This window comes from Haliaeetus albicilla, chromosome 26 (assembly GCF_947461875.1).
Source record: "Haliaeetus albicilla chromosome 26, bHalAlb1.1, whole genome shotgun sequence".
Lineage (NCBI taxonomy): Eukaryota > Metazoa > Chordata > Aves > Accipitriformes > Accipitridae > Haliaeetus > Haliaeetus albicilla.
Window position 1 is genome coordinate 17734863 of NC_091508.1, and position 12856 is coordinate 17747718.

Here is a 12856-nt window from a genome sequence, read left to right on the forward strand (position 1 = left end):
GTCGCATCCAAAGAAAAGCACAGTATTATTATGCCAAAAAATCCCAATAGGTTTTTATTTTTATTGGCAGACTAGAGGTACTAATGGCTCAGCTGACAACAAGTGTGCCCTGCAAGGGTGAGCTGCATAGCTTCATTTATTCAGGAATCAGGACAACACTATTAATTAATTACTATCCGTGGTTAAATTCCAGTGCACAATGAGTATGTCAAAGTTTGAAATTAAGGGTGGCACGGTGCCATCACTAAAACCACAGGGCTAATTTAAATGCATCAGGTTGTGTTAGACACAATGGGTTAGTACAGTAAGCAAGAGAGACTGCAGAGCAATCAGCGTACAGAACCCACGACGTGACAGAGGCTGCCAGATCTCACCTATTGTTTTTGCAAAGCATCACCAAAAACGTCTAAGTTATGCAGCTGGCAACTTGGCAAAGACGTATTCTGCAGGGTTTATGAATAATTCACAAGAGAAGTACATGAAGCACTTAAGAAATGCAACGATTCTTCGTCTGTATAAGCAAAGTTTGAAAATAAAACTCCAGAACGTAGTGTCTTATTTTACTCGCTGCAAGCTGAAGAAGTCTATTTTTTCACCTTAATTTTGAAAGTATTTCAATCTGTAAGAGGGAGTACCCAATTTAACTAGACTTCGGTACAGCAGAAAGCACGTGAAGCTTCCACATAAGTACCTGTCAACCTACACAGCACAACGTACAAGCACACAGCAAGCTGAAGCAGCCTGGATAATGCAATGTCAGCTTTCCTGTGTAACTGCTAGTATGCCACCATGCACAGTCCCACAACTATGAGAAACACCCGTATTTGTTTTTTTCTCAACTTGCCTGACTAATGGACCAGAAGACTATCAACGCCTCTGCTGTTTGCATTCATCTCTTCCCTTTTTCTTCCCAGTAATGCAAAATTTGCTAAAACACTTGTACTTTCAGAGATAAATGATGACTCCCCTGATCTGCAAGCAAATTGTTGGCCTGTTCTGTGCAGAGCCTGTTTTTCACTTATTGTCTGTGTGATCATTCGAGTCTCCCAATGATGGCCATTTCTTTTGTTGAATACTGTTAAATATGTTTTGTTGCCCCAAACCCTGCTCTACTTGGAGAAAGCCCCCCTCTGAATTTCACTTTTGTTACTTGAAGGACCTTCTGACATGTGCTGTTGGGAGGATGACTCAACAGACCCTCATTCAGCTATTTAAGTGTAAAGAAGCACAATGACTTATCCAGTGTCCCTTCTTCAATGTGGCTTACAGAAAAGACAGGAGCTTCAGAACTGCCATACTGTATGATACCACCTAGTATCATAGAATACATATGCTAACCCCCAAATCAGCAATTACTGTGCAAACTGCTCACTGGAAAAACAATCACCTCCCACTGTGATCCTGAGGGTTCTCTGTATTTTTGTTATTTAATAAAGATGATACTCGCTGATCTCCTTTTTCATACTCTTCTGTGTCTCCTCTGAATGCTAGAGCATTTTTCCCCTCTATCAGGCTAGAAACTGAGAAGCTAGAATAGTACGGTGAAACCTCATTGGAGTACTTTCCCCACAGCATCTGTTGTGACAGAGAAGGAATTGGAATGGACTATGTTTGCAATTGACTGTAATCGCTCATTCCCAGCAGGCACAATAAGTAAAGCGAATCATTGCAAGAGCACAATCTTATTCTTATTCTCCAATTACCAGTGTAGTTAATTAGTGAGAAAGAGGGAGCTCACTGTTTGTCAATATGTGCTCCAGTTGGCAAAACTAGCAAGCTACGCATTTATTCAATCTTCCAAGCCAAATTTACTCATTATTTAAGTGGCTGCAACTCCAATTCTACTTAAGTCGAATGAAATGTTCCTATTTATACCTAAAGCGCAGACCTTCAGGTTTGCGAAAGCCCTGGGATGGTCCAATGGAATAGCAAACTGCCACGTAAAGGTCACAGGTTCGTGCAGCCTCGTGGGAGCAGACACATAACCTGGCTTTGGACACAGAAAGCTAAATCGGTAGAAAACAGACTCCCCTGCAGACTGGCTTAAAGCAAGAAAACAAGCCAGGTGTTAGCACCAAAGCTCTGGAGAAGCCGAACTGCTCCCCACTGACAGCAGACAAAGGTTAGTGCCCCGCACCCAAAGCTGGCCTTGGTGAGTCCCGCTCTCCCCCTCCCAGCAAACGATGACAGCGAAATGGTATGCGGCCCTCAAGAGAGTTAACCTTGAGCTAAACAGAAGCCCAATGCCAGATGCTGAGTTTCAGAAAGGAACTCTTTTACTTAGCTTTTCAGCACATATAGCATTATTGTATTTCAAGGGAGCTTCAGAGGAAACCGGATTCATCAGAGAAAATGAGCACACCCAAATGAAGTGTGACACAGGAATCCATCAAGCACTGTCAGTGCTCTTTACGCAGACTATTATTTCACTTCTGAGCAGAACTTGGGGTGAAGAAGGGCTGGTGCTCTAAGTCTGTATTTATATGCTAATATACAGGGGAGTATAGTGCAGCTGCTTCTGTGGCAAAGTGGTATTTAAACCTGCATATTTGAATAATGCAAATCAAAATCAGGCAATTTTTATTTTACTACTTCTTAGGCCAATCCCCCGCCCTTCGAGTGAGAATCTCTCACCTGGGAAATACAGCTGTACTGTTTCCTTCAGCAGATCAGCTCCTGGCCTTTTCTAGAGAACAGAGGTTCAGACTCAGAGCTGCTGAACTCTGGGTCAGTACACAATGTGCTTCTGTGTGCTAAAACACAGTTATCACTTTTGAAAGGAAGAAAAGTCTCAACTCATTATAACATGGCCTATGGGTGCCAAGTACTCATCTTGATATAATGAACTTTTTATTTTAATAGGTTTCATAATCAGAAAAGAAAGCTCCAGAGAGAAAATGTTAAAGATGGAGGTATTTAGTACTGTTACTGGCAAAGGAGAGTCCTGGCGCATGTCTCGGTAAGAGAGACCATTCCACCCTGAAAAGAGAAACAAGCTGAGCTGAAGGCCGTCAGGTCCCGTTAACATCTTCTGATGCGCTAAAGAGAGCCATATGGAGTGTGTTGCAGTCAGACGAAATTTGAGGGTTCAAGCAGGGTGAATTGTTCGTAAGACAAATCACTTGTGGAAACAGGTAACGCTTTAATAGCTGCTGTTCAAGATGTGCTACTACTGACAAGAAAATTACTGAGGACTACCTACCAATGATTCACACAGTTGCGTTTATCAAGTTGAGCACAAAACTAGCCCAAGATTTCCCAATGGCTCTCAGAAGAGAAATCTGAACCGTGGGCTATTGATGTGCCTCTACACTGAAAAAATGTTTTCTCAGTAGACACTATTAATGAGGCAACTGGGGTCTAAGGTGATAAATTAGAAATTCAAGCAAGGGCTTCAGAGCTTAGAAAGAAGTCAGACATTTGGGTATGAAAAAACCCAAGCAAAGCATGATAAATTTAAACCTGAGCATTTTGCAAAACATCCACAGAGTCTTTTGACAGTTTTATGTTTCTAGCATACTCGTGATGGGATTCCTGTTCTCTGTCATTTAAATACCAGGTAAAAATAAAATTTAATGTTGCTGGATATACAACAACCTACCTTGCCATCTTCAGTATAGACATTTTCATTGTACCCTTTTACTATTGTCCGGTCAATGAAGAGGCTCCGCATCACCACTATCACTTTTAACACTTTTCCTAAGGTAACCTGTGAAAAACAGGAGGACAAAAACAAGCTGAAGGAGAGTTGATGGTGTCTGAATTCACAAGACCATCAAGTTAACAGCCTAAGTTGATGTAATTTCAGTTTTCAATATTTTATAGACAGACCAAAATAAAAGATCTAAAACCACTGTGTGTGTTATGAGGAAGAGATAGACTATAAAGTGCAGAACAAACAAACATTCATTTGCAACTGAAAATGTATGAATTCACAGAATTCCCTTGACACTGCCAAGCAACACTCTCAATTTTATTAACACCACAACTCAATAACTTGTCAAAAACAATGAGCAAATGTGATTATTTTCAATGTATTTGATACTCTCCAATATAAGTCCACTTAGAGAAAAATAATTTGAAAGAAGAATCAGACTCTTCTCATGCTAGCTTTTAAAAGCACGCCATGAGTTTAATGGTCAACACTTTAGGCCCAATAAAAATGTAAAATTATTTAAAAGGAAACTACAGCTAAAAAGTAAAAATGTTACATTTTGAGAAGCTTGATTTTCTTCTGGGAAAGCCGTAAAGTGTAAAGAATAAAACTGGTATCATGGAAAATATATAGGGTCAGTCAGAGTATAACAACAGAAATAAGCCTAAACTATATTATTGACAAGAATGCAATAATGAAGGCATTTTAATCTAAAAATCAATTTACATTTCAAAGATGAACTTGCACTTCCATATTATTAAGATGCGTGTCTAACGATAATTCTTTGTGTTTTGTTATACAGAGATTATTACAGAGTTTTTCTTCATCTACAAAAGCATAAAACTGTGATAAAAAAAGAAACAATTAGTTCATTTTAATATTTCCCAACCAGCAGTGGCTCATTTTCCATTGTCTGTGCTCCAACATGTTGTCCAGTATAGATTAACACACACTAGAACAATTGTGTTTTTACTGCTAACCTCAGCAAACAGATCCAAAGAAATCAGTCAATATGCATCTTTATTGATTTGTTACATGTTTTTCCTTTTTAACTCCTGCTAATGACTCCTACTTACCACCTTGTTTCAACACAAGTAACCTCAACCTGATGCTGACTAACTAAGAGACTAACAGGCAAATCAACTCTGAAGTGCCAAGATGCTTTTCCCCACAAGAAGGAAGACAGAAAATCTGTCAGAAAGACTCCATCTCAAAGCTGATGCAGGGACATGCTCCTGAAGGAGTGTTAGGAGGGGAAATGGTGGTAGGACTGGGGTAACAATACAGGACTTTGCAGAACAGTTGCCCAAACTACTCTAAATGCTGCTTATTATATCACTATATAGCAGGACAGAGTTACAAATCCTGAAAAGAACTGATGACAATTCTTTGGCATGGGACATGGAGAAAGCAACTCTAGGAGAGAAGACTCTGAAGAATAGGGAAGAACAAGTTGACAGCAAGAGAGAGGACAGGGAAACGAGACGGGAAAAAACAGTCAATGATAGACTTCAAGAAGACAGGCTGCTAGGCATAATTTTGCAAGAACACGAAGAGGAAAAGCAGGTCAGAAGAATGGGCAATTTTTTGAAGAAAAACGTTACAGGCTGAAGTAGGGTAATTTATACCAAGGCCCGACTTACGCACATACCATGAATAGCTTTTTCTGGTTCCTACCTTCTTACAATAGGTTGGGATTTTCTGAACGTATATGGAACTGCCTAGTGTTCTCAGGCAACTATATCATGGTATCAGGTACTGTAAATTTGGGTCTAAATGTAGTATCTTGCTGGGATACTCTGTAATAAGATCTAGTTGGTCTGCAAATGAAGTAAACTGGCAGAGCTATTTTAGCACTTAGCACTGTATCAACTAAGTTAAATAAAAAGTCATGACCCAGAGGTGCCTTCATCTATAATGCTGATCATCTACTGGAATCAGAAAGACAGTTTTGTCGTAACTAAGATAAGCAAATGGAGTCACTTTGGAAAACAGTTGTCAGTACATTTAGAGTTAACAGTTTTTTATTTGTTTTTCTGCCTTAGTAAGACCAGCACTTCGCTAGGATATAGGTCTACTGAGAGAACTGACTCTTATAACTTCACACTAGGCATCAACCACACAGTAAAATTAAAAGGAGGAAAAGAAGAAATTCTAAACAAAAAGAAAAGAAACCTTCTTAATGGAAGAGCAAAAAGGCTGCCCTACAAAAACCCAGACCCCGCTTTACGTATAATGTTTTCTATCTCCATTGCCTTCACACACTTCAGCGGATGCTCACTTCTTTCCTCTTCCCTTACGTCCTGCATTCATGATATCTCACATTGCTGCCAGGTAAAAAAAAAATTGGATGAAGTTGATCTGAAGCCTGTGTGGGATGTTCCTGAAAATCCTCAGAGTGAACAGTAGAATGTAACAAGCTGAAAAATCCCATGTTTGGCACTCCAGCTTGCTTGAATATGCTTATTGCTGGCCTCAAACCTCCCCAGAAGATTTACCTGCACAAATGCTTTCAAAATGCTTCTGCATTAGCTCATTGCCTTTTCCCAGGTCATCTGTTTTCATGCCCTTCCAATGATTCACTCTACACTTTCAGAATCCATCACAGCTACCCAGACTCCAGCTATCATCCACCATGCAATACTCAAAAGGTCCAATTCTGCAGACTGGTCTGGGACAGTAGCCTCGATCACCCACTTGCTTGAATGTCAAACAAGCAGGGTTACTCTGTCTCCCACATGTGTAAGGAGCTGTGTAAACCCATCCTTAGACTGTGAGCTCCCTGAGGAAGGCACTACTTTTGCAATCTCAACTTAGACAATAAGTTAGTGCAAGGGGGTCCTCTCCAAGAGTAGGGGCATCCAGGCATCGTGGTAATACAAATGAATGATAGAATACATTCCAACTTTGTCTGGGTTAGTGCTAGGTTGTCTGAATTAGCTCTTACAGTGCTCTGGCACTGAAATAGAAAACTTTCCTGCTCTCTGCCGCTGTTGTTTTGACATGGGATTCCTGTAGGTTTTACACCGGCTGGAAGAGAGATCAGGACTTTCAGCTTATTTTTATAGGACCATCTCATTAGTTAAGTCTGAAAGAACGAGAAATTTTGTAAAACTAAGCGTAGCTCAGATAAATTATAGTTCAGCATTTTAACAACATTGAAAGAATGAGGCTAGTAGTACAAAAAATGAAAAACAGCCTGTCACTAGACTGGAGGATGCTGTTAGATTTGGAAGCCAAAAGTATGCTCCACAGCTATTTTCAGGGTAAAGCACATTCCATATTGTACACAATAAATGGGATACCCTTTATTTTCTCCTCTAATAATCACACCTTGTAACTGTTTTCGGGACTTAATGTTTTTGTTCACCTCCACCATATTTTACAAATCATGTTTTCCAGCAAACCATTTTCTTTCAACGCCTGCTCAACTTAGCTAACTGGAGATCATGTTCAGAAAAGATCTATGTATGGAATATAATTTACACCTGTAGCCATACAACTGTGTCCCTACAGATCACCTGAAAGAAGGTAATAAAAAACTAATGGCTCTGGTAAAAAAAAAAAGTAATTTGATAGTTCTACTCTGAGCTCCAGTAGTGCAGGTCTCTCCTCCTGGAGGTCAAGACTCACCCAGATGGTCCTTATTTAATGGGCACTGAAACATCCCTGCATTTCCACAGATATCAGCTGAAAGAAACTTCTTTCATTATACAGAAAAGATACCTTTCAATTGTGACAAAAAGGCAACAGTTTCCTTTCTAAGCCAACTTTTCCTATTAAATTTCAACTTCTTCTGTCGATATCCTGTTAAGACAGCACTTGGCTTTTTAATATTTTGCCTGAAGGATATATGCCAACACGTCCTTGATGTAGAAAATTTTAATTCAAATCAATACATGTACAAGGTCACTTTAAAATTCAATTAATATGAATGAAAAAATATGCCCCACAGTTCTGTGAGCTGAAAATGGAACAGTTGCAAGTTAAATACTTCTGTAGCTTCTGTTTTGGTCTGTGTAATAACAATGTACTTCTAACTTCCTTTTAACTAAAGTATACTAAATTCAGACAGCTAAGTTATTCATAAATCCCCTGCTTCCTAAAATGGCAAGCTCCAGAAGAAGGTAGGACAGGCAGCTGATTGAAATCTGCAATATTATGCAGCTTTTCTGACAAAGATATATAAAATAAAAATCTTCTTGAAATATCCCAGTTTTAAAAATATTTTGTCTATCACCAAGATAATTCTCAAAGAGCATATGACAGACACTGTATGCCAAGAAAGGGGGAGAGGGAAACGGAGTAATCAGTGAGAATGGCTTAGATAATTTCTTGTGAGACTGCTAAAGAAGTTCCATTTAACATCACTTATGATTGGAAAAGAAATAGGTACCTTTCCAAATAAGTCAGAATCAGGGTCAAAATGAATTTACAAAATGAAAAGGATCAAAATTAATTTACCATGCCAGAATTCTGCCTGGAGGAAATAGCTTGAAATCCCTCCCTTTAATTTTGCCTCCTCATTGAAACTGATACCACATGAAAAGCCCTTTTATAAACAATTTTAAACACTGCATTAACAAACATTCTTTCTTCAGATTTATTTAAAAGTTTGATATTAGGAAAACGTGTGCTGACAACACCAAGCTCCAACACTTAGCAAAAAATTCCCAAAGCTCCAGATTTCCTCTCAGCATCCCAGGGAATTTGCTGCTGATTTGAGCTGCAGATGCTCTGCAATGCAGAGCTACAAGATAGAAAGCATTAGTTTCAGTTAACATGGGTACCTCCCTGCTTGTATAAAAAGAAGCACAAGTTTGTATGCGTTTTTTATTCACCTTAGAAAATAATAAGGTAACATCAAACCAGAGATGTAACCAAGCCGTACATATTTCCAGCAAAAGGCCAGACACCTGCTCCCTGCCAGATAGCCAGCCATAAGCTTGTCCTCCCACTCATATATCTATCTTACTGATCAGTACAATGCCTGGAAATCATATTTATATATACTGAAAAATAAGGGTTTGTATTAAAAATAAAGTAAAAAAAAATATCCCACCCAGACTTTCAACTAGTTATTTTTTTCCCTTTGTCTCATCTGCTGCTGGTATGAATGCTGCACTTTCCCTCACATGCTCATTATTCTTTAATGATGCCTATTTGTAAATAGCAAGATAAGATGCAATTAAGCCATTAGAGTCTAAATAAACAAACATACTAATTAGGTTCTTTACAAGGATTTCTTTTTTTATGTAAGGGCTGGAATTTACCTTTCATTAGTCTAACCTAATTGCAATAGTGCATGATAAAAAGTCAACATAAATGAAGGACTTTAAATTATATCGCCGCATTAGGGATGAGCTGGTGACCCCCTCCCTTGGTAACATGGCATATTCTCTTAATAAAGTGAACAAACTGGCACAGAATATTGTTCAAAGGTTAAAAGACAGATTTTGCCAGTGGCTAGTCACGCTCGTGGAAGGGTCATGGTAGTCCAGCATTGCTACAGATGATGAAATGGATTCCGTCTCTTTTTTCCATTCTAAATTATAGCACACCAGGAATTTTACAGGGATGAAAACAATGTCTGATCTTGCAGAATATAAACCTATGGGAATATCAACACAGACCTGTGAACCTTTGGGACTGGACAGCAACCCTGGGGCACAGTAACCCTGTGGAGGGAGCAAAGCTAAGGGAATTTCTCACAGGTCTTCCTCTGCTTTTTCTACTCTTGTTCACTTTCCCATCAAAAGACTCTTCCTCATTCTTCTATTAGACAAGCAGAGAATAATTTACAATTTACTTGCCATCCCCCGCTCGCATACTTTGTTGATTCAAGACATTCTTCCTCTGCATGTGACCTCAAATGTTGGCTTAATGCTCTTTAAATGCTGGTTCTCAATCTTAAGAGACAAACTGTGAAGCCACCGCAGTCACAACCACCCCACTATGAGCTCAGAAGTGATTCCTCAAGATCCAGCTCACGCAACAGGTCCTTAAACATCCCAGTAATTCAGTCAAACACCAAAACCTAGCTAGTGTCTCCAAGAGAGTAAATCCCTAAATGAATATTCATCCTATGTGCCTAAAATTAGGTGCCTAAGCCACCAGACGTGACCATCAGATCTATATCCCTACCATGAGCCTGCCTACCTTTATCCAGTGACGACCATGCACTGGTTTCCTAATGAACCACCAGACTGGTAAGGAGGAACACTTACACTGCTAAGCATTTTGGAGAAAAGAGATTGTTTTGAAAATAACAGCATTAAATTGTTTCCCATCAAGTATGACATCAATACTGATTTCAAATCACTTAGCAAATTTCCCCCCCTACTCCCAGCTCTTCAACATCAGGGTGTCTTGAACAAAAATCAGTTTGGTGGCCCTTCTTAATGGACAAGTAGGAAATTTCAGAATCCATTTTTCCAACCGAAAATAATAAACGATTTTATGTAAAACACTGGTAAACAAAAATGAGACACAAGAAATTATTCAGTTTCAGGGAACAGATGTCTAGCCTATTTGCAATTAATACAGCCCACTTCCATACAATCAGACTGTTTAAAATGCTTGGAACAAGATTTGAAAGTTCAAATGCAAATGTGTCTTGATTTTATGGAGAATGAATATGATTATATAAACATATGAAACATGTTTTTATACGAGAGATCTATTAAAAAATCTAGGCATCAGTATATATTTATAAAATTAATTTATCATCAAAAATTTGCAAGGTAACATGAAAAGAAGAAATTGCAATTTCTGCCATGAGCTTTGGTTTGACAGAAACAATTCAATTTTTCAAATTGGAAGTTAGTTATACATATCATTATGCTTTAGAAACAGCTCAAATTACAGTAAACGATTCAATTATCTGTAAAAATATTTACCCAGCATTTGTAACTTCTATAGTAGTGTTTTTACATAGCTTTCCAAACACTGGAGATCCAAACAATTTTAAAGACAAAGTAGTTCCCAGATGAAGACAAGAAAATAAGTTTCTACACCTGACTAGGACTAGCTAGGTACATGACCCTAAGGGAAGTCATATTTGTCAACTGGAAAAGTGGGGCTCATGTTTACTGTTTTTTAAATTATTTCTGATATTAATGAATAAATTAATTGTACACAGCAATTGTTCCACATACACAAAAATATTCTGAATTTTGATAACAGAAACAAGGTGTGTGAAAGAATCATAAAATAATCACACCACCAAATTATTTTATTAGAAAAAATAATATATATCTAGGAATACAACTGATCATTCAAAAAAAAAGGCAAAAATCTAGGTATTTTTCATTAATGAAAATCAGTTCATGTTTTCTTAACATACAAGATGAGGTTTATCGATGTACAATTCCTGGCATTTGACCAACAAAATCTCACAAAAACCTTAAGGAGTCTGCAGTTCCCTCTGCTACTGCTGGAAATTAATTTTGCATAACACTGTTATTAAAGCTGATATAATTCTATGTTTAGTCTTTTTTACGCATAGTACGATTAAAAGATTAATTGAAAAATCACTAGTGAAGATTGGGATTAAACAGTATCTTGAAATGCCATGATAAACTGCTTTTAAAATCAGTTGAGGATTTCACACAGCTCTGAAAGGTTTCAATTATTTATGTATTTGGTCTGTGTAGCATAAATCCAGACTAATGAGGTGCAATTGCTGTGTATAAATCTAAAGCATAAAAAAACCTCCTTGTTGTCTGGAGGAAGCAGTAACCTCAAAGGACTAGGAGGTAGCAACCTTTCAAGACGCAGCATTCATGCTCACAGGAATAGTTTGTTTTTCTTTCTGCTTGAAGTTCTCAGTTTCTGTGAAAGCGGTACCCTGGTTAGGGAGAATCCAGCTTAACACAAAGGTTACTCACCAGAAGAGTTTGACCCGCAGGCTCACAGGGCTGCTAATTATTCCTCTTGAAACACCAGGTGAATCTTAGACCGTGAAAGTCCCACCTCTACAGCTAAGGACATAAATTGATTTCCATGTGCACATGAAGTTGTAGAGTCTGGGCCTGAAACTTTCTGTATTAGGTCTTTTTCCTAAAGATGATTTGTTTGGCAAAATCTCCAGCTATTCTGAACTTTCAAAGAATCTCACAGGCACTCACTTCCCCTTCTTCCCCATCTCTTTCCAATCATCTGCACATTCTTAAAATACGTATAGTGCTCACCAGAGCCTCTGAAGATGAATACGTGTTTTTTTTCTGGTAAGTTGAATGACTGTGTTTAAAGATGTTTTAATATAACAACTAGACCTCTGCATCAAAGACGTTCATAAGCAATGGCAGGTATGATACGAACAGTCCAAGCATGAAAGTGGTTGAGATTATACAGTTAGTTAATTAACTCTGGGCAAACAGTATGGTTGTGAAATATTTTTAAATAAAATAAGCATTATCTGAATCCTTTGGTATTGTGGTAAACCATGCTGCTGCAAGGGAGCAACTCCAGATCTAACTTGGGATAAGTTCACAGTGAGAAATCACAAGTACTGAAGAAACCTCCTTTCTTCTGGGGGAGGTGCTCTTCACACTGCCCATCCTGCAGCACCTTTCACTGAATGATTTGTGGCTGAAAACAGCAAAAGCTTTTGTAGCAGTCAGGGCCAGATGGAAAGTGCCATATTGGCAACATCAACTGAGACAGATGGGAAAGAGGGAAAACCTGCCTAAAAGAAAAAATGATAAACCCATCACACGATCACATACAAAAATACTTTAAAAACAATCTTTTTGATCTCCGATCCAAGGAAAATATGCATACCACTGGTTCAATACAGGGCTGCTATCTTGTAGCAACAATAATGTCCTTGATTTAGAGAGCAACTGCAATGTGGAATTCATGAAAGTACTACGGCCTGTAAAAGGGGCTTCTTTTAGTCACCACTCTTCCACCCTACCTTATTTCTTACCAGTCACATCCAAGATAATTTACCTAATTTCCTAATTGTGCCTGAATCTTAAAAAGCATCATCTATTTTCTGACCTCAAAAAGCCATCAGAAGTGGAAGGTACTTACTATATGCAAAGGGGCTCTAAAAGAATGGAAAGGGTTTCAAAGTAAGGAAGTAATACCAGACATTTTTCTATAGCAAAATAGTTAAATATAAAGTCAGCTTAAGAGGAAATGCAAAAGCTTCCAAGACTTTTAGCTTCTTAAGACTGCACTGATGAATTCAAT

The 12856-nt window shown here is 38.3% G+C and overlaps 1 protein-coding gene across 1 annotated transcript in view; it reads right to left on the reverse strand.

Moving 5' to 3' along the window:
* The window catches only part of MED27 (mediator complex subunit 27), a 96015-nt gene that overhangs the window by 15389 nt on the left and 67770 nt on the right, over positions 1-12856 (reverse strand). Inside the window, exon 5 of the mRNA XM_069770763.1 lies at positions 3602-3709. Coding sequence (XP_069626864.1) covers positions 3602-3709 — 108 coding nt within the window. The remainder of the gene's footprint in view (positions 1-3601; positions 3710-12856) is intronic.